The sequence below is a fragment of the Canis lupus genome, chromosome 6 (genome assembly GCF_011100685.1).
Source record: "Canis lupus familiaris isolate Mischka breed German Shepherd chromosome 6, alternate assembly UU_Cfam_GSD_1.0, whole genome shotgun sequence".
Lineage (NCBI taxonomy): Eukaryota > Metazoa > Chordata > Mammalia > Carnivora > Canidae > Canis > Canis lupus.
The window spans coordinates 5,643,028-5,664,836 of NC_049227.1; the positions used below are offsets into that span (position 1 = coordinate 5,643,028).

At 40.6% G+C, this 21,809-nt stretch overlaps 1 protein-coding gene across 12 annotated transcripts in view; it reads right to left on the reverse strand.

Annotated features, from left to right (window-relative positions):
- Nucleotides 1-1,519: 1,519 nt before the first annotated feature.
- The window catches only part of GTF2I (general transcription factor IIi), a 114,313-nt gene continuing 94,023 nt past the window's right edge, over nt 1,520-21,809 (reverse strand). For 6 of the 12 annotated variants that reach the window (XM_038539055.1, XM_038539064.1, XM_038539058.1 and 3 more), the window contains 16 exons: nt 21,493-21,564; nt 20,255-20,438; nt 19,570-19,628; nt 19,102-19,176; nt 11,956-12,057; nt 11,355-11,420; nt 10,836-11,019; nt 9,453-9,511; nt 8,964-9,044; nt 8,440-8,523; nt 7,894-8,077; nt 6,241-6,269; nt 4,794-4,835; nt 3,954-4,004; nt 3,376-3,451; nt 1,520-2,665 (listed from right to left, as the gene is read on the reverse strand). In XM_038539055.1, coding sequence (XP_038394983.1) covers nt 3,393-3,451; nt 3,954-4,004; nt 4,794-4,835; nt 6,241-6,269; nt 7,894-8,077; nt 8,440-8,523; nt 8,964-9,044; nt 9,453-9,511; nt 10,836-11,019; nt 11,355-11,420; nt 11,956-12,057; nt 19,102-19,176; nt 19,570-19,628; nt 20,255-20,438; nt 21,493-21,564 — 1,331 coding nt within the window. In that variant the 3' untranslated portion in view covers nt 1,520-2,665; nt 3,376-3,392. The remainder of the gene's footprint in view (nt 2,666-3,375; nt 3,452-3,953; nt 4,005-4,793; nt 4,836-6,240; nt 6,270-7,893; nt 8,078-8,439; nt 8,524-8,963; nt 9,045-9,452; nt 9,512-10,835; nt 11,020-11,354; nt 11,421-11,955; nt 12,058-19,101; nt 19,177-19,569; nt 19,629-20,254; nt 20,439-21,492; nt 21,565-21,809) is intronic. The other 6 variants (XM_038539063.1, XM_038539057.1, XM_038539062.1 and 3 more) reach the window with 1 other exon arrangement.

Sequence of the window (21,809 nt, forward strand, 5' to 3'; positions counted from 1 at the left end):
GATGGGATCTAAATCCTACAGCCCTGGGACATCCGTGTTTCTTGCTTGTGCTGTTTTTTCTGATGGAGATTTCCCCCAGGTTAACAGCTGTCCAGAAGTGGAGGTTGGATGTGGTAAACAAAGCCTGTGTTCCTCATCACTACATCCCCCAGTTAAAATTCTCTTTAACCAAAAATCCTGGACTAAGGAGGCTGTTTCAGAAACCCTAAGCAGGTTGGAAGTACCGACGAGACCTATCTGTGCCATTTCATTTTTCCATTTGGAGCTCATTGACCTAACAAAGACCCCAGTGGACAAGTTTAATCTCCCTCCCTCCCTCCCTCCCTCCCAGGATCCTGCAATCCTCCTGTGGCCCTATTTATACACACACTGCTGTCCCGTGGGCACCAGGGGGCCAGGGCCACCTGCCATCCAGGAAACCAGCCCAGGGCATCCCCAAGGGCAGGGAGGCAATCTTGGAAGGCAGCGCCCTGGCTGGGACACAGGGGCTAGAGAGACAGGCTGGAAGGTTCTGGAGAACACGGTGAGCCAATGAGAACCACTTGGCTCCTCCAGCAGACGGGACAGCAGTACCCCTTGCTGAAGAGTCCCCATTTCTTGAAGAAACTAAGCTTGATTAGAGGGGAGGCAGAATGGGCCAGGACAGCATTCCCTAAGCCCTTCAAAAGTTACGTACATGCTTGCAGTGCTGATTCTGGGCTGTCTGTCCAGAGTACAGAAACTGATCGGTTTGGCAGATGTGAAATAAAAAAAATATATAAAAAAAATAAAGGAAAAAAGGAAAGCAAAAGCTTTCTATATACGAGAACAGAAAAAAATGTGTGTATGTGCAGAGTATGTTTACACTGGACGTACACACTCATGCCAGATAGGAGGAAAACACATCTGCTTGCTAGGTCTGTAGTCCCACAAATTTTTGTTAAAAAAGTATTAGATGTAAGTGTTTATTAACTCCTTTTAAAAATGGCCCGTGGATGGAGAGGTTTCTTCTTTAGTGGCTGGGACGGGAAGTTGTGGGTTAAGGGCAGCAACAGCAAGGCTGTGTACACTTTTTAAGAACACTTTAAAGGAACCACGAGATCTGCCATAGTAGCTGTCACCCCATGTCGGTTGTAGATTAATAAGCAGCGAGTTCTGCTTTCTTTTTTCTTTTTTCTGAGTTCTGCTTTCTGTCAACACACTTGGGTCGGGTCAAGGGAGAGGCAGGGGCTGTGCTGGGAGAAAAGGAAAAAATCTGTAGTATGTGTAATTTTTTGTTTGTTTTTTTGGTGGGAAGAGCTGGTGCACGTGCTCTGTGTGGGGAGGGAACTTGCCTCAAAATCCCCTGGAAGCTGCTTACAGCTGGCATGTCCTAGCTGGAGAGTGGGGGGCTCAAGCCCCAGCTCAGAATAAATGCGCACTGGTCTCGGAAAACCCGTGAACAGTGCTCATCTAGCCTCCTCCACCTTGCACTCCACCTACCACCGAACCGCCCACCTGCCCCAGACATAATCATGAAAACACCTTCGAAAGAAATAAATTAGTGTGTGAAAGGCATGGATGGATTTTATTTATTACCCTATATCTACAATTTAATTTGAGGTAAAATATAAGCAACACATAAAAATGCCTATTTCTGCTACCATGTAATATAATTCTCCATCGTGAATATTGTGATAAAGCTAATGAAAACTCTATGCCATCACATACTCTAGCTTCTCATAGCTGGTATTTTACAACTCTCATTGTCTGTGAAATCCAACCCAGGTAAGATTCTCCCACAAAATGGCGCAGAATATCAGAGGGCGCGTCGTTAGCTTATTGGCCTCTCTTTCCCCACACTGGAGCCTCAATGTTACAAGTAGAGTTCTGAAACAATGAAGGCGATGAAAACCCCTGGAGTCTGGTCCGAGCTGGAAGTGTTCCAGAGAAACCTACACCACAACAGGTTGCGTGACCGCGAGGCTTTAGTGTCTGTCGCTGAGCTGGCCCAGACACTCCTACCTGATCTCACACTTCCAGTACGCCACGCACTTTATTTGGACGCACAGTCACCATGGAAGAGGTCCTCAGTATTCCATCAACAGGCCACACGCTGACATACTAACCTCTTACTGGCTTGTTAGGTGATCCAGATGGTGGTTGTTTTTAATTATGATAAAAAACATATGAACCATGATAGATAGCTTAGGAAAAGGTTTAGTCAAATATACAGATACTAACTGTTCACTCAGTCGTCAAGGAGAGCCGTGAACAAAAGGATCATTTAAATGATTTTTCAAATAGAAAAACTAAAAGGACTGAACTATCACAGGTGTTTCTTCACTGCAGGAGCTGAGATGTTCCAGTAGGAGAGATCTTCGCTTGATTGGAAAATAAACACCATAGCTGAAGGCTCTGTTGATACGTAAAAAATCTGATGAGATTCATCCCTGTCATTTTCCCTGTCGTTTTTCCAGCATTGCTGTAAAATCCTTATAATACATTCCAAAGTAAACCAGCCATTCCAAATCTACAGTCACTCTGCTCTTTAATTCAATTCACAGAACTGCTGAAAAAGTAGACATTTCTATCTAAAAGTAGAAAAAAAGGTTTGTATAGAAGGTATTTCTGTTATACAAGTATATTACACAGCTTGGGGCAGTAACAGGTCCGAAAAGCTCTTCTCACCCACTGATACTTTAAGCTACAATAGGAGAGAAAACAAACAAGCAAGAAACCACATTAATCCGGTTACAGGAATTTAACATTGGCAAACATCAAAACTCAATCAGCACGTAAGGCCATGACCTGGACTAAGTCTATGAAATATCCAGACCAAGAAAAAGTCTTTGTATAAAAAAGTATACCATCAGGTACAGATCAGAGCCAACTACTGTGAAGCTAGACCCTACAACCATCATGTCAACTATTCAACTGCTCAGGCTTAGCGAGGTTCAATGGGACCAAAGAACCAAGCGGGCAGACTCCTGGTGTGACTTGGCCAAGTTCAAGAAGTCTGGAAGAGCAGGTTCAAGGCTGTAGATTAATTATGCAAGACGCACGATGATTTGTTGAATCTTAGCCAGACTCTGCAAATACTATTTTTGTCAGAGTAGTTCTACGGATTCAGAGTGAATTCCAATGGAGAGGATGAGATTTATTTTCCTTTTAGGGCAAAAGTGTTTTTTCATCTTTGACTCACAGACAAATATTGATCTAAGGAAAATCTCTCTATTTGATCTTCTAACTCAAATCATTCAGTAGGGCTGACACTTGACTTCCTAAGACCCAAAGGAGGGGGAGGGGCATCATTTATGGCTGAAGCAGGGCAAACACACTAACTTCTAGGTGTGTGTGAATACACTAGGTTCAGACGGACACTAGATGGCACCCCAGACACAGACGCGGATTTACCCTAGGAGGGAAGAGGTCTACCACGTAGGGTCTGGTTCTTGCTTGATCTGAGAGTTTCCATCAGTCTCCTTTATTTCTATCAAGAAAAACAAAGGGGGTGGGGGGTGGGAGAAAAACAAAAGGGAACTGGTAAGTTGCACTATAAATGCAAATCTGTATGATTATAAACCCACTCCTACCAAACTCTGCACTAAAATGATTTAATAGGAATCATAAGATAGTAAAAACAACATTTTCAGAGACCATGTTGTTCTAGCAATCAGTTCTAAATTCTGTTACTCCAGTTTTCAAAGTAACAAACACCATATTACTTATCTATTTAAAAGTCTAGGTTAGAAAGTGGCCACTGAACTGGTTCAGGAGTCATTCATTAAGAGTCATTTGGAGAGAACAGAGCAAAAGAACCACAAGTCACCGCTAACAAGACATTTCTGGACACTAATGACAGATCCAATTCACCTCAACACAAAAGAAAACACAACCGCAGGGGTTTTAGAAGAGGTGGCATGAAAATCACAATCAATCCTGCGTTCTGAAGGCTCTCATAAGGAATTTCAGTTTTTGACAGCTGGACTAACCCTTTTTACCTTCTGTCGCAGGAACCTCCAATTGGCTGGGCTCAGCTGATTCTGAAGAGAAACACATGAAGATTTATCTTAACAAAGTCCTAAAGTCGCTCTCACTTACTTACAGGTCCTAGAGGAAGCAAGGAGAAAGCTCTCCAGACACTGCACACAAAGCACAGGTCCCAGATGCAAATAGCAGCCACAGCTGCTTGGGATTCAACAGGACGACTCAACTAGACTCACCTAGGCTCCCCCAAATTTCCTCTTCTGACATGTGCTAAGTTAATGGGAGCAACCAAAGTCTTATATAAAAATTGCAATTAACATAGCTCTCACGAGAAAGAAGTTCCTTTTTAAGGTCTTTCCCTGCCTTCCTGTGGATTCTTGTTTGATAAAATAAATGCCTTTTGTTGCTTTCAAGTGGATCCCAGTAGCAGGCCTCAACGCTGGTTTCTAAGGGACCTTTCTTTAAAGCCACGATTTCCACCTGACACAATTTGGCTGATAACAAGCATTAGATACGAATGGTATAAAGGAGTAAAGTCAGAAAGACATGTTTGTCACTAACAAATTACCCTCTACAACACTGGCCTCCCAGGGTTCCCAGCCTTCTTTCTGCCTGACCGGGACAGTGCAGTCAAATGGCATGTGGCCCACTGTTCTATTAGGACCCAGAGCTTGAACACAACAGACCTCTGAACACAGACAGGATTCATAAACACGAAGTCTGAGTGTGTAAATGACTTTCCCTAAAGTTAGGCACATGTAAGCAAGTGAGGTCTATCCACAATTTCATGTGATCCACTTTGTCGCAAAAGTAGGAATGTTTCTGTTTGACCTCACTTAATTTACCTTGTATCACTGGGCCTTCTGATTCACTCTGATCAACCAATTCTGAAAATAAAGCAAATTCATTTAAACAATAATTTACTGACTGGCTATTACAACGGAAAAGCATTCTTAGAACCATTCTCTACTTGGATGCTTCAAATTTGCCAGAACAGGTGCTATTTTCCTTATGAAAGGAGGGAACACATATTAAAAGTACTGATATATCCCATGAGAATAACTAATTCATAGTCATTACCAGAAAGTTCTATTATATACTACTGCATAAGGATGAGAACAAAACTGAATATTTTTAAACAAAAGATTGGGGGGGGGAGGCTTAAATACAATACTCTTTGAAACTAAAAATTACACAGAAAACAGATGCACTGGGATTAATAACCAAACAACAACAAAAAACAAATTAAAAAAACCCCACACATACACAAAAACCCCTAAAAGAAAAAAACATTTCTGTAAATGACCAAGCTCCCTGGTGTGATTCAAGTCGAATGTCACAAGGAGGATTAAAAGTCTATGAAACAAGGTCTATATCCTCTTTCATTATTAACACTATCAGATACGAACATACTTGGCCAAGATAGAGAGTATAATAAAAGCTGAATCTATAAAAAAAAAGAACCATAGTAGTTTAGGGGCACAGCCAAATGAATACAGACCAACAAATATATGTATAGTATCTGCTAAAAAAACGATTTTAAGTGTTATGAACATCAGGGAACTGGAAAACCACATATATTTGTTCATGCAACGATATTTGAGAGCCCAACGTGTGCCAGATCCTGGCTTATATATTAACAGAAGCAAGTGACATCACATTAAAAGATCTTATTTCAGCACTGTAATTGCATAATAAAGGAACTGCAGTAATAATATCAAATACAGATTATTCTTATGGAATGTATCAAGTATTGCTCTAGGTGAGGAGTCAAGAAGCTTTTTCATGAAGAGCTAGTTAGTGTGTATTTCAGACTTTGCAGGTCACAATGGTCTGGTACAGTTTTCCAAGCTTTCTGCCATAAGCAAAGGGGCAAGGAAATGTTCTCATAAAAGTTTATTTACAAACACAGACAGGAGCTCCCTCATCCATTTTAAGATGTTTGACACTGAAGGAGTCATTTAAAATGCTCGAAGACTCTCAAAATGGGTACCAATAAAACCATTTTACGAATGAATGAACTGAGATTTAAAAGACTGAGCAACTAAAAAATAAATTTAAAAAAATAATAAAAATAAAATAAAATAAATAAAAGACTGAGCAACTAACCCCATTTTACATGCAGAAAGTGCCTAGTGCTCTTACACAGGAGCTAAAACATCAACTTTGCCCGGTTACCGCTGTAGGTGAGGTAAAACATTACGTGCTGCGAGCAAAGGGCATGTATACACCAACAGTCTCTCACACCCCAGAAAAGAAGAAAAGGAAAAAGACTCCATGAAATCTACTCACGGTTATTAATCACAAGTCCCGGAAACGGTCTAGAGAGAGAAACAAATTGTGTAACAGTTTATTTTTACTCTACAAGAATGTACAAGTACATTGAGTTTATTTAACTAATATTTTACTCCCGTCACTTATGTGTTAGAATGAGCAATATTATCCAACTACATTTCTTTCCTTTTTCTATAAAGATTTTACCCATTCATTCATGAGAGACACACAGAGAGAGGCAGAGACATAGGCAGAGGGAGAAGCAGGCTCCATGCAGGGAGCCCGATGCAGGACTCGATCCCCAGGACTCCAGCATCATGCCCCAAGCCAGAAGGCAGACGCTTAACCGCTGAGCCACCCAGGCATCCCTCCAACTACATTTCAATCTTACACTTCTTAATCTATGGACAGATGGACAGATGAATAACTAATACCAACCATCACTGGAAAAGGTCACATGAACGATGGTGAAAACAGAGGAGCCAAGGAAAAAAAAGAGTGCAGTAATTCCACTGACATGGTCTAGTGGAAGCAGGCTTTCACCCAGTCCCCTGGGGAAGAGCACACACTGCTGACATGGGTTAAAAGGGACAGGTTAAAAGGGATAGAAACAAGATTTTTAGGGAAGGTTACCAGGAGAAGAGGAACAAACGACAAAACACCTTAGGGGGTTACCACATGAGCTATTCCAAGAGCCAGTCCAAAGGGATTTCTACTAGATACAGAGGGAGCTTGCCAGGGAACTGACTGTGAAGATTTAGTGGTAGTGAAGTTTTGGGGGTTGGAAAGGGTGGAGACTACATGGACCCTTGCTTAGGCGGACGGGAAAGAGGACATCCACTGAACATCTTACTGGGATGAGCACTTATGAATGAATGTAATCTCATGATGTCACTGAAGTGTAGGTTTAATCATCATTCCTGCTCTCAAAGATAACAACTACACTTTTATGGTACAGACAAGGACACAGAATGGGCTGGCTGGCTTGGGATCGGGTACCTGTCTGACCTGAGCCTGTGAAGAGGTGCCTGAGGAGACACAGGCTGGCCAATTGTTTTCTGTCTTGGGCCAGCCAGTAAGTATTTTCAGCTCTTTGCAGACCATACTGTCTCTGTCCTAACTGCTCCGTTTTAGCCTATAAATTGAAAGCAGGGCAGCCCCAGTGGCTCAGTGGTTTAGCACCGCGCCTTTGGCCTGGGGTGTGATCCTGGAGACCCGGGATCGAGTCCCGCGTCGGGCTCCCTGCATGGAGCCTGCTTCTCCCTCTGTCTGTGTCTCTGCCATTCTCTCTCTTTGTGTGTGCTTCTCATGAATAAATAAATAAAACCCTAAAAATAAACAAACAAACAAACAAACTGAAAGCAGTGGTAGACGCTATGTACCGCTAACTGTATGTGACTGTGTTTTGTTAAGACTTTATAAGAGCAAACAGCAGGCTGGATCTGGTCCACGGGCAATAGTTCGCCAACCCCTTGCCTTAAAAACTAGAGAATTAAGAGTCAGCTCAGGAAGAAAAGAATCCCACAGTAGAAGAACTCAAGCATTTTAAGTGTTCCTTTCACTACATGGAAAACCTGATTCTATTATTACATAGAACTATATTCTGGAAGATGACTTAACCTCATGATCTGCAGATTCATTCTGACGAACAAGCAGGGAAGCCTCACTTACCTAATGACTGTGAATTTAATGAACTCAGCAGAATCTAAGATCCTTCTCATGGAGCTGATTTCCAGGTAACTGGGGGCTTTGAATGAAACTCCGGGGGGCATGCCATCAACCACCACACAGCCAGGGTTAATTGTGATTTTCCTGTAGGGAACTTTCACAGGGAAACCCATACCAATAGCTTCACCTAGAACAAGATAAGCAGCATAAAAGCACAGATCAATCTATCATCTCTAAAGTGTTAGAAAGCACACGAGCAACATTTTTAAAGATGGTTTCCACGGTTAATGATGGCCACAGTACACAACAAACTACCCTACCTCTGAACCTCAATTCTATTCACTTTGATGGCGATCTTCATCAAGAGTCTAACACAGCTAAGGTTTCCTTAGGAAAAAACTTTAGAGAAACTCGAACACTTGCATTCCAACTTTATTTCCTTTTATGTAGGAAGGTAACAGCTATCTGAGCATAATCCATTGTGCAGATGTCACTGGAAGGAAATGTCCTAGCTCACTGCAAGGGGCACCATGCAAACACCAAACTCACCAAATTTCCGACTGAAGAGGTCATTCACTTGCTCTCGGAGCTGTCTGGCTTTTTCAACTTTTGACAGCCTTTCGTTATCATCATCTAGAAAAGTTAAGAGGACAGTCATAGCTTAATAATGCAATTTTAATTCCAAGTTAATTGTGAGGTGCTCTGACAGAACTTGCTTCATGTTTTCAGAAGATTTCAGTATTTTATACTGATCAAGATGGAAATGACTTAATCAAGTGATTTGACTCTAACAACACAAATGAAAATGCTCTGCCTTTGTTCCTGTTACAAGGAGCTTTGCCTGCACTTTAGAACAAATTTCTGAAATAAGACAAAAGGTACTAGCTCATGCCTGCATCTGGCCTAGAGCTTTCTGAAAAGGAACTGATGAGGTGATGTGTTTGGGGAGTGCTTTCTGCAAGGCGGGCAGGGGCACCGCACCACACAGAGCGAGCTCTAGGAACCTGAGTTGGTCAAGTGAAAGCCCAAACATGGAAAACCCCACAAACAAGAGAAAGACAGAAACATCATACCTGGAATCGTCACCTGAATGATGTTAAGATCTTCAACACCTGATGCAGTAGTATTAACGTTGGGTGATGAATTTATTTTTCCTTAAAACAGAAACTTCAGATTAGAAGACATGCAAAATGTAATTAAATCAGCTCTACCAATGTGCTTATAATTCAGACTACACAAGACAGTATTTAACCCAATTTTGTGCAAGGGTTGTTCCTTCTTCTGGTGTATTTTGTCATCCTGGGGGATTAAGCTTCCTGAAAGATGGTTTATACCCTCTACTTTTTTCTCTTTCTTGTGTTTTAGTACAGCATCAGACACACAAAGATTCTCATTTATATTAAATAAATTCAAAGTTGTAAAGAAATCACAACCATGAGTTTTAATGAGCTTTCTTGGTTTTGATTCAGTAGCTGCTCTTTCAACAATCTTTTTTAAAAAATCAATGCAACAAAATAATTTTCTCACAGCACATTTTCCATAGCACTCACTCCAACACTCACTCGGAGGGCTCTTCGAGGAGGAGGTGCTCTCCTTAATTGCAGTCTCAAACATTTCAGGCCTGAAAAACAAGTAGAGAGGAAAAAAAAGTGTGCTAATCATCCAATAGCAAAACATTAAAGATCAGACGAAGATTTTAAAATTTTACTTTCTATACATATACATTCAACTTAGTAATGGAAGAACAGAAAAAACATCCCTCGTCTAAAGTAACATATACAAAAAACCTAATTCTAGTCATGATCACAATGCCTATCCAGTCCTGCCTAGCTTATATTAGCTTCTCCTGTCCATGGTTTCCACTAAACCTTGGAAGAATCCAGTCAGTGCTAGACTTGAGGATGGATATATGGAGCACACTGTTCACGGGTAGCATGTAAACAGGGACAGGCTTGTGAAAACTTAAGCATGTGTCTTTTTCTATTAAGAAGTAGAAGCAAAGGGATGCTTGGGTGGCTCAATGGTTGAGGTATGATCCTGGAGACCCAGGATCGAGTCCCACATCGGGCTCCCTGCATGGAGCCTGCTTCTCCCTCTGCCTGTGTCTCTGCCTCTCTCTCATTCTGTGTCTCTATGAATAAATAAATAAAATATTAAAAAAATAAAATAAAATAAAATTCACTTCAATCAATTTCAAATAATTCTTGAGCACTAACCCGTATTTTTAAATTCTGATTATTTCCATCCATTTCAGTTGTGGTAGCCTAATTCACAGACCTCCAAAGCAGATGGAAATTTATTTTATTTTATTTTTTAAAGATTATTTATTTATTAGAGAGAGAGAGAGAGAGAGAGAGAAAGAGAAACAGGCAGAGGGAGAAGCAGGCTCTATGCAGGGAGCCCGACGTGGAACTTGATCCTGGGTCTCCAGGATCACGCCCTGGGTGGAAGGTGGTGCTAAACCGCTAAGCCACCGGGGCTGCCCTGCAGATGGAAATTTAGAATATTCTGGGGGCACCGCCTGGTGGGCTCAGTTGGAAGAGCACCCGACACTTGATCTCGGGGTCATGAGTTCCGGCCCCACAATTATGTGTAGAGATTAGAAAAAATAAATGAAGAAAGGGAAAATATTCTGTAAGCTGGAGAAATCACAGGACTTTATTAAAACTGCACGCCTTAGACCCCAGCAGCATCAACCATTAAAAATAAGACAATGGTAGACCTAACACTATCAAGTTGTTATCCCTCTGACAAGCTACAGTCCTCCTTTCCTTTCTTACCAATTATGAAAAACTTGTAAGATCTACGAAAGTACAGCTTAAAGAACTTTTTTGGGGGATTCCTAGAGCTCATTTTGTCTTGACAGAGGTGAACCCATGTACCAATCTGTCTGTATCACAAGTACAGGCTTCAAGGCCAGTCTTGTTTCTGCTAACTGCCCTTACTTTTTAATGATGAACTTAATCTTGGCCTTGTTTCTGAGTATCTTTTCCAGCCTTGGAATGCCAAAAGTGGACGGCCGCCGGAATGGCACACCCTCAGGCAGGCCCTCCACATAGAAGTCTTCTGGGAAAGATTCAAATAATGCAAACGGCACTTTTACAGCTTGCTTAAGGCCAAGAGCTTCGCCTGTAAAACACAGAGTTTCTTTTATTTCTCACATTCATCACTTTTCAAAACTCAAACTTTTTTTAAAAATGCATTTTAAATTACATTTTGTAGCTACTAAAATTATATATATATATATATATATATTTAAAGATCATACTACTTTCAATCTTAGAAAAATTTGTTCATTTTGCAGGCTCAGAAAAGTGGGAGAAATGATGGCATTCACGCTTGCAAAATGCATGCACTTCCAATGACCGTAAAATTTAAATGCTAAACATTTTATTCTGTGCACATTCTTCTACTGAAAAAAGGCCACCATATATTTTAGCACTAACATTTCAAAATAAGCTTACCGCATTTTTCATTGAAAAGATTTTCAACTTTCTGTTTTAGGTCTGTGATTTTGGCATTCCAGGCTTCTGCAAGTGAAAAATGAGACCATTACTAGCAATACTTAGCAAAATACATCTATGCTCAGCATTCTTATTTTATTGTACATTTTTAACAAGCACAAAAAAAAAAATACACAGGTTTTTAGCATAGTCATATCTTGGCAACTACTCTAATCCGACATTATTAAACTGTTTTATCATATTACTAATACATTGGCCACAAATAAATGACATAGGCTAAAATTAAAAATAAATGAAAACCAAGAAACCTCCCACCAAAACAATGATAGCATCTACTATGCGCCAGGTATGGTTCTACCCTTTAAATAACTTAGTACTTAGAATTCTCATTAATAACCCCATGAGGCAGAAGTAATATCCCCATTTTACACATCCAGAGACTGAGGCACAGAGGGGTTAAGTAGCTATTATAGTGCCTTTAATAGCTCATATATACTGACTTACCAGATAAAAAAAAAATTCACCTAGAAAAATAACATGTTTGTATTGGTTCCTTTTATTTCAAATGGATGAAATTAAGAAAAATAAAATTTATATGTACCAAAGGAAAATTCTCTCCCTCGAGGCTTGAAGGGAACATTAGAACCATTAGTCTGGGTAGGGGTTCGAACCGCGGAGGTTTGAGGGTTGTTGTTATTAGGGCCTAAAGAAAAATTAAAAGAAAAAAAATCAATCAATACACATATTTCATCATGTTTAAGTACTGCTTGTGATTCCCCTTAAAAACCAAATCAAGTTCAAACAGGACACAGGCACTGAGCAATGCAAATGGACACGCAGGCCCCAGGCCACATCCACCCATTCTTCTACTTTCATCCTTATATTCAGCCATTTTTATCCAGACAGAATTAGCTTTCCAGAAGATCTGAGGTATTTTCGACTCACTGAATGCTTCGTTCGAGCCCTTTTGGAGCCATCTAATTTTGGGGTAGCTATGTCTGCTTATGTGTTTTCCTTTCAACCCTTGATCATAATCACAATGTCAGGTACGGTTATCCTATCTCTACTAAGAAATCTTCCTTTAGATTCTCTAGCTGACTCTGGACACATCCTTCCTTTGAGGGGAAAAAAAAAAAAGATGCTTAGATGCTTATTTATTTAACAGATGGGGAGGGGCAGAGAGAGAGGGAGAAGCAGATTTCTCACTGAGCAGGAAGCCTGAAAGGGGGGCTTGATCCCAGGACCCTGAGATCATGACCTGAGCCAAACTCAGAAGCTTAACCCACTGACCTACCCAGGTGCCTCTTTCCTTTGAATTCTTAGTATAATTTAGAAACAGTGTTCTAGGAAACCAGTTGTTTTTCCATTGAATGAAGAGGACTGTTTAGGTGATTCTGATAAATCCCTGACCCTGATTCTTCTTTATGTAGGGTCACCTAATTATTAAATAGTTTATTTTAATCTGTAGCCAACCAGCAATATTTAAAAACAAAATAGTCAAAATAATGGGAAAATTTTTTAAAAATTAAGTTTCCTCAGATTTTCTTTAGAAAATAACCAACATTCTAAAGATACATCTTCAAACTCCGATTTCCTAGTTTGTAGAATATACGTATGGACTCTGGGCTTTCTGGGCTTTTCTGGGCTCAGCAGGTTAAGCGTCTGACTCTTGATTTCGGCTCAGGTCATGATCTCAGAGTCCTGGGATGGAGACCTGCACTCAGCAGGGAGTCTGCTGGAGATTCTCTCTCCTTCTGTCCCTCTTCCACCAAGTACACCCGTACTTTCTCTCAAATAAATACAATTAAAAAAAAAAAAAAACACTGAGCTTTCACCTAAACTATTTTCCTACTGAGTTACCTACTTCCTATTCTTATCTCCAATGTTTGCAACAACACTACCAACAGTGAAAGGTGCATATGGTCACTGCCCCAAGCATGTTGTGTGTTCACTAATTTAGTTTTCACAGGTAACATTACCACATCCAATGTACCCATGGAGACACTGAGTCCTGGGGACTACGTAACTTGCTGGTGACCACACAGTAGGTGCTGGGGCTGAGATACCAGCCATCGGAGTCTGGTTCCTTGGTCTTCACCACTATACACTACACACTACACACTATAGTCTCTGATGTACTTGTGGACAAGACCTTGAATGTCAGCAAGGGAAAACCTCAGTATGTGTGTGGCCATCCCCATCTTCTGAACTTAGCCTGGATATGGCCTTAGGATCCTCACCAGTATTAGAGGTGTTGGTGGGAATGGAGGATTCAATATGAAATGTATCTGTCATCCTCCATTAAATGTCAAGGGATGTCTGCGTGGCTCAGTTGGTTAAGTGTCCAACTCCTGATTTTCAGCTCAGGTCATGATCTCAGGAATGTGAGACTGAGCCCCGTTTCTGGCTCCCATTCAGCACAGGGTCTGCTTGTCTTCCTCTCTCTGCACCTGCCCCCATTCGCATATATGCTCTCTTTCTCTCTCTAAAACAAATACATAAGGTCTTTTTAAAAAAATTTTATTTATTTATTATAGTCACAGAGAGAGAGAGAGAGAGAGAGAGAGAGAGGCAGAGACATAGGCAGAGGGAGAAGCAGGCTCCATGCACCGGCAGCCCGACGTGGGATTCGATCCCGGGTCTCCAGGATCATGCCTTGGGCCAAAGGCAGGCGCCAAACTGCTGCGCCACCCAGGGATCCCCATAAGGTCTTTAAAAAATAAAATAAATACAATAAAATGTCCAGACCCAACATTCTACTCTTTAATTATTTAAAAACTCCTGAATAAAAATGCTAGCTTCCTTAAGATGGTATAGCAATGAAAGCAAAGTGTATGTGGGCTAGCTGGTTCTAGCAGCCTGTGCCAGCTGGCAGGTACAACCATGGAGAGGCCATCAGTCCCTCCCATCACCACAGCCCTGCAAGAGGCCACTAAGGCACCCAGCTCACAACTCTGCTTGTGTCAATGCTCGTAAACCAAGCCTTTGACAGTAACAGAGCAAGAGAGAAAGGAGTCTGGGAGCAACAGACCAAATGGAGTTGATTGAACTATCTAGTTCTTATCATTCTTCATTAATGAAGCAACATTCAGGTTGATAGTTAAATGAAATACCACCACACACCCTCTGGAAAAGCTTAATTTAAAACAATGACAATGCCGAATCCCGAGAGGACGAGTGGAAGCTGGAACACATACATGCCTGGCAGGAGTGTAAAATGGCAAAACCACCTCGGAAAACTGTTCAGTACTTTTGCAGAACATTAACAGCTCCATGATTCTGCTCCTAAATATCTCAAGAGGAGGAGAACATATGCCGCACTTTGTACACACATGTTCACAGTGTCGTTTTTAGACAAGGCTGGAAACAAAACCAAATGTCCGCTGACAAATGTATAAACAAAATGTGGTGAATCCACATCATGGTGGAATACTCAGCAATAAAAAGGGGATAGTGAAATATGCCCCAAGTGTAAATCAAAAAGCATTGAGAAAAAGAAGCCAGCCGTAAAAAGAATAGATACAGTAGGACTCCATTTATATGAAGTTTCAGAAGAAGCAGAAGCATTCCATAGTGACAAAAAGCAGACCAGTGGTTGCCTGTGGGCCCGACTGGGAGGGACTGGCTACTGAGGGCACCAGGGAGCAAGTCAGAGTGATGGAAATGTTCAAAAAATTGAGTGAAGTGGTGGCACAAACATTTCTCAAAACCTAAACCATACAATCACAATGAGTACATTCTACCATGTATAAATCATATGTAAAAAATTTACTTTTTAAAAGTAAAACAATTCCATACAAGCATGACATATAATTTAAAAACAGTATTAGTATAGTGCAAACAAAATACCTCCCCTCTTCATTAAATGGTCAAAAAGTTCCTGGATATGGACACAGCTTTTACTCCATACATCACCTTAAAATACTAACAACTGTTTAGTGGTATTTCAATGACTATTACTTACGTTTAGAGTCCATTTATAGCCTTGTTAAGCAACAAAAAGCTATCATGGGACAAGGGCCTCTACAGCATGGGGAACGTAATATAAACCTATTCTCTGTTCATCTCAAGTCAGGTCAAAACCGTTTTTCACCAAGCCATCACTGATCTTAAGCCCTTTCCTTTTGAATTAGAAACACTGGGTTTCTAAACTAGTATAATAAATGGGTTTATTACCCAATATAAAGGGCATTCCTATCTTGTTTCCCTTGCTGAAACTACTGCAAAGCAAGAAAAGTATTAGCAATTACACGGGACCATCCCAGTTAATACATTTATTTGTACTTAATAAACCCTCAAAAAATAAAGATTAAAAACTTATGTCCATACAAATGTTCATAGAAGCATTGTTCATAATACCCCCAAATCAGAAATGTCCCCAATGTCTACATGATAAATGGATAAACAAAATGTGGTACATTCACATGATGTAATGTAATTCACCAAAAAAAAAGAAATGGAACACCCAATGGGATGGATATTATCCAAAAAGTAAGAAACAGAAGGTGCGCCTGAGGAGGGGGCTCAGTTGGTTAAGAGTCTGACTTTGGCTCAGGTCATGATCTCATGGTTCTGGAACAGGGTGTCAGCATGAATTGGGAGTCTGTCCCTCTGCCTTTGCCCTCCCCAACCCCCCAAATAAATAAAATCTTTAAAAAATAAGAAACAATAAAAAGTGGTGGTGAGTACATGGAGAAACGTGAATGCTTGGTACATTGCTGACAGAACGTCAAATGTGTGGCTGGGGTGGAGAATGGAGCGGCAGTTACTTAAGTGAGGCGAATTCCGTATTGACCAGGTGGAGTTTCAACAGGGTAAGAGGACAAAGGTCTGGAGATTGACAGCGGTGATGGTCGCACAACAATGTGAATGCACTTACTGCACAGAACTGCACGTTTAAAAAATGTAGACCGGGATGCCTGGGGGGCTCAGCAGTTGAGTGTCTGCCTTCAGCTCAGGCCATGATCCCAAAGTTCTGGGATCGAGTCCCACATCCGGCTCCTGCATGGAGCCTGCTTCTCCTCCCTCTGCCTATGTCTCTGCCTCTCTGTGACTCTCATGAATAAATAAATAAAATCTTTAAAAAATAAAAATAAAAAAGAACGGTCAAGCCTTGTTATGTCATGTATATTTAACCAAAAATCTTAAAAGGTGGATGGAGGGGAAGCCCTGGAGAATTAGGACAAGCTACAACCCAGATGCACCTGGAAAACATGATGCCAAATGAAAGAAGCTGCTCACAAAGGATCTCCCACTGTGTGTGTCATTCCTCTTATATGAAACGTTGAAAACAAGCTGATCCAGAGACAAAAAACTAGATGAGTGGTTCCCAGGGGACAGGGAGATAGGAACAACTGCTATAGCCATGGGGTTTTTTCCTGGGGTGATGAAAAGGTTCTGGACTTCAACTGGTCGGTCGGTTGCTCAACCTTATGAATATAATAAAAATTACTGAGTTGTGTAATTTTAAGTGATGAATTAAAAAAAAAATAAAACGAATTTTACATATGAATTATACCTCAATTCTAAAAATAGTGTATGAGTCAAATATTATTCTTACCATTTTATAGATCTACTAACTGAAGCAGAGATTTTAAGTAATTTGACTAAATGGTGGAGCCCAGACTTAAAAAATCTAATAAACACGTTAGCAGCAGAAATAATGTTAGCACATTATTTAGTTTTAAATTCTCCCCACCCAATCAAGAGATCTAAAAATAAATCTGCTAGGGAATTCTAGAACAGCTTCTTGCTTGTGCTGACAATGGGTCCAGGGAGGGCTGATACTAAATCTCCTCTATACCTTGCTTTGTATGTACACCTGAACCTGCCGGAGTTCAATGGGTCTTCCTATATCCACGAAAGAAAGGACAAGAGGAAATTGAGAAGCCAGTCTTAGAATTTTGGAGCTACAAAAGGTAACCTACCTTCAGAATTTCTTTTATGTAAGAAAAACAGGCATCTCTCTTTGTAAAATTACAGTTGTTTATAACAGAATACAATCCTAATTTCTACCTGGTAATCTTACTTCTATAGACCTAATCATATTAAAGCATTACATTAACTACTCATTTCTCTATTTTTCTTACATCTAATTGATAACCAAGACTTTACTTATACTTATTTTTTTTATACTTATTTTTTTAAGCTGCCTCCACACCAATATGGGGCCTGAACTCATGACCCTAAGATTTTTTTTAAGATTTTATTTATTTATTCATGAGACACACAGAGAGAGGACAGAGACATAGGCAGAGGGAGAAGCAGGCTCCTCGCAGGGAGCCCAATGTGGGAATTGATCCCCAGACCCAGGATCACACGCTGAGCCCAACACAAATGCTCAACCACTGAGCTACCCAGGCATCCCACAACTCTGAGATTAAGAGTTGCATGCTCCTCTCAGGGTCATGAGATCAGATTCTGAGTCTGCACTGGGCATGGAGCCTCCTTAAGACTCTTTCTCCTCCCTCGCCCTTTTCCTCTGCTCCTCACTCCTTTCTCTCTCTCAAAAAATGGGGAGGGGATGCCTGGGTGGCTCAGTTGATTAAGTGTCCAAATTTTGATCTCAGCTGAGGTCTAAGCCCAGGGTCACTGAGTTCAAGCCCAACACTGGATTTCACACTGGGCGTGGAGCCTAAACTTGATGAAACAACACACACACACACACAGAATTGTATGCTCTACTGACTGAGCCAGCCAGATGCCCTCAAGATAACTAAAAGGGGACTAGGGATCCCTGGGTGGCGCAGTGGTTTAGCGCCTGCCTTTGGCCCAGGGCGCGATCCTGGAGACCCGGGATCGAATCCCACGTCGGGCTCCCGGTGCATGGAGCCTGCTTCTCCCTCTGCCTATGTCTCTGCCTCTCTCTCTCTCTCTCTCTCTGTGTGACTATCATAAATAAATAAAAATTAAAAAAAAATAAAAATAAAAATAAAAGGGGACTAAGTTTCCACTTAGTACCAGTACTGTAAACCATCAATATAAAACTTGAAGTTATGTGATAACAAAGAATTATCTTAATTAACAATGAATTATCCTAATGATAACAAAGAATTATCCTAATCCTTTTTTCCTGAGTGAACTGAAGAGATGGAAGATGATATCCATACCAACAGTAGGCTGAGAATCAACTACACTGTGCAAAGTACTTTAATACTGTGAACCTGAAAAGATGAAATTTCCAGACCCCATGCAAGTGGAGAGGGTATTAACCTGAAGATGTAGTAGGAACTAGTTTAATCCAAGGAACTGCCATTTAAACCACCCTTCAACACTTTACTGAAAAGAATAGGAGGGGCACCTGAGTGGCTCATCTGGCAAGCCTCTAACTCAATTTCGGCTCAGGTCATGACCTCAGGGTTGTGAAATGGAGCCTGGCACTGGGTTCCACACCCGGCATGGAGCCTGCTTGGGATTCTCTCTCTCCTTCTGCCCTCTCACCTCAAAAGAGAGAGGGAGAGAGAGAATTGCACATGTTCCTCTCTGCACCCTTAATTTATTAGAAAAAAAAAATTTTAGTGATCTTCCTGCAAGCAGATTACCATGTTCTACAGGAACATCATGTGGACTACTGTGAAAGTTTCAATCAGAAAGATTCAGAAATTAGTTTTATCATAGGTAGCTCTTCACATGTAAGTCCAGTTTTGCAAAAATTCATTTGCATAAAAACAAACAGTAAACTGAAGAATTGATGGACACTGTCAGTGAATTGGGAGAATCATCAGAAGCCTACCCAGAGTGGCCTTACCTTCCACAGTGACCTCAATTTCAGGAACTTTTGAATTGCTCCCAGGACTCCGTGGTCTTTTCGGGGACTGCAAGGCTATAAAAGAAGCATGTGATCACTTCTGCATATTGTAAAAAACAAAACAAAAACCCAGAAGAAGATGCTTTATAAAAGCAGAGTATTAAAATTCATACAGTTTGGGTCTTTTCAAAGAAACCTGAAGAATTAAAGTGGTAGTGTAATCCTCTACCTGAGTCTCAAACATAGATGTGGAAACATGAATGAAGGAGGATTGCAAACATGAAATTTTCATGAAATGTTTCAAAAGGGGGAGGAGAGCCTATTATATATATAAAATACCTTAAAAAGCCAAGAAATAAACTGAAAGCCCCCAAAAGACACGAGCACATGATTCAGTGTGATTTAGGTAATGACGATAAAGAATGTTTTAATGCACAGAGGTGTAACAAAGCATATATGTTCTCTTACCTTTAGTGTTTATTTTACTAGCCATTCCAGGAGGCAGGTAGGAAATAACTAGTTCAGGTCTATAAAGAAAACCAAGAAATGTTACAATAGCCACCATACTGTTGATCTTCACAGCTAGTAAACATTATCACAAGCAGTGATTTTTTTTTTTTTATAAATGCTATTATTCATAATGCGACAATGCATTCTGTCGTTATGGATAAAAACAACTCTCACTTTTCCCTCCCACCATAATGTGCTACATGAATTTGAAGAGTAAATGACTTCTTCCATGAAATGAAAATTAAAGAACACTAGTTTAGTTTCTGCAAGCATGGAAATCCTGCAGATGTGTAAATAAGAAACACAAGCACTGAAACTCAGCTGTCCACGAGCTGCCTCAGGAATACTGGAAGAGATACAGATCTGCGTCTTCATCCTTCACTCAATTACTGAGAAATGTTAAGAGTCAACACAGTACCTGTGACCAAGGTGAACATCACCCCTGTAAGGCAGAGGGGTCACCCTTCTCCTTGTATGGAAGAAGAAAATCTACACAGGTTAAAGGATTTTAAGCTCAGAGCTGTGCTTCCCATCACAGTCTACAAAGCCTTAGCTATTGCGTACAGCTAGGAAAAACTGCAAATAGAAAGAAAACTTTACTGTTTTGATTCCAGAAATGACTACATGGGCAAATTAAACTTACTTTTTAACAACAAACTTGATTTTATTACTCCCACGGACAATTCTTTCAAGCCGTGGGATTCCAAACCAGGTAGGGCTTCGGAAGGGAATGCCTTCTGGCAAGCCTTCTACATAAAGGAACTCAGGGTTTGATTCAAACACAGGGTATGGAACCTTCACCGCCTCTGTGAGTCCAAGAGCTTGAGCTGTAGGTTAAGAAAATATAACACATGTAAGGTAAAATGTTAAGAGACATTCTTTTATTTTTGTCCGCATTCTTTTTAAAAATTTTTCACTTTATCAAGGTATAGTTGACATATAACATTACATTAGTTTCAGGTATATAGCATAATGCTTTGGTATTTGCATAAATAGCAAAATGATCACCAGAGTAAGTTAACGTCCCGGCATTCTCAAATGTGTTATGCAAAGATTCCCTATCATCTAGCGATATCCATTCAGTATTTTTTTTTAAAGGGAGTCTCGATTCAATTATTAGAAGCATTTTGCATAGTATATTGTGCAAAACTGACGAACAGGCCTAAAAAATGAGTAATTTGAAAAAGAACATTTTAACACTTAAGGAAATCCAAAGGATAGTTCTATTACTAGTCAAAATGATCTCTGTGCTCTGGGCAGAAATAAACTATGGGCCAAGGCATACTGAAAGAGCCAAGTTTGCTGTTGAAAGATATGAGTTGCATATGGTGCACCTAAGTGGAATTCATCAAGTTAGAGAGATCAGAGGCAAAGTTTCCAGATTCCATATCTGGGACACAAAACGTTAACACCTTTTAATAATGATGGATGGGAAGGCCCCGGGGAAATTGCTATCACTCCCACTCCTTACTTCCTTTTCCATGATAGACACACCCAATCAACTGAAACACTCTTGCTGAATCTCCTCAGAATCCTCCTCAAGACAGCGCTCCAGGAAACCGCTGTCAACAAATCTACGTTGAAACAAACGATGAAACCTATTTGCTGTATGTGCGGTGTTAGCCAGATTCGAAGTGTACAGTGGAACCAAGCCTTCCCCCAACTCCTCCCTTCCTCTCCCATTTGGACATCCCAGAAAACCTAACCTGAGAGCAATAAAGTAACTTGGCTCAGGTTAAGTAGCAAATTTGGTAGCAGAAATAAATGAAAACCCAGTTTTGGGGAACTTACTTTCATAGGCCCGAACTGTTAGAATTCATTCAGAACACTGCCTCTCATTCAGGTTTCTAAACTAAGACATAATCACTAGGTCTTACTTACCGAATTTCAAATTAAAAATCTCTTCCACTTGTTTCCGTAGCTTGGTAATTCTGACATTCCAGTCTTCTTTGACTGGAAAGCAGAAATAAATGTAATTAACAATGTTCCTTCCTGGTGGTGACACAAAATTAGGCTGGATTTCCCAGTGAGGCTGTTTTGTTTTGCCTTTTTTTTAAAAAGATTTTATTTATTTATTCATGAGAGGCACACATAGAGAGAGGCAGAGACAGGCAGAGGGAGAAGTAGGTTCCATGCAGGGAGCCTGGTGTGGGACTCAATCACGGGACTCCAGGATCACACCCTGAGCCAAAGGCAGA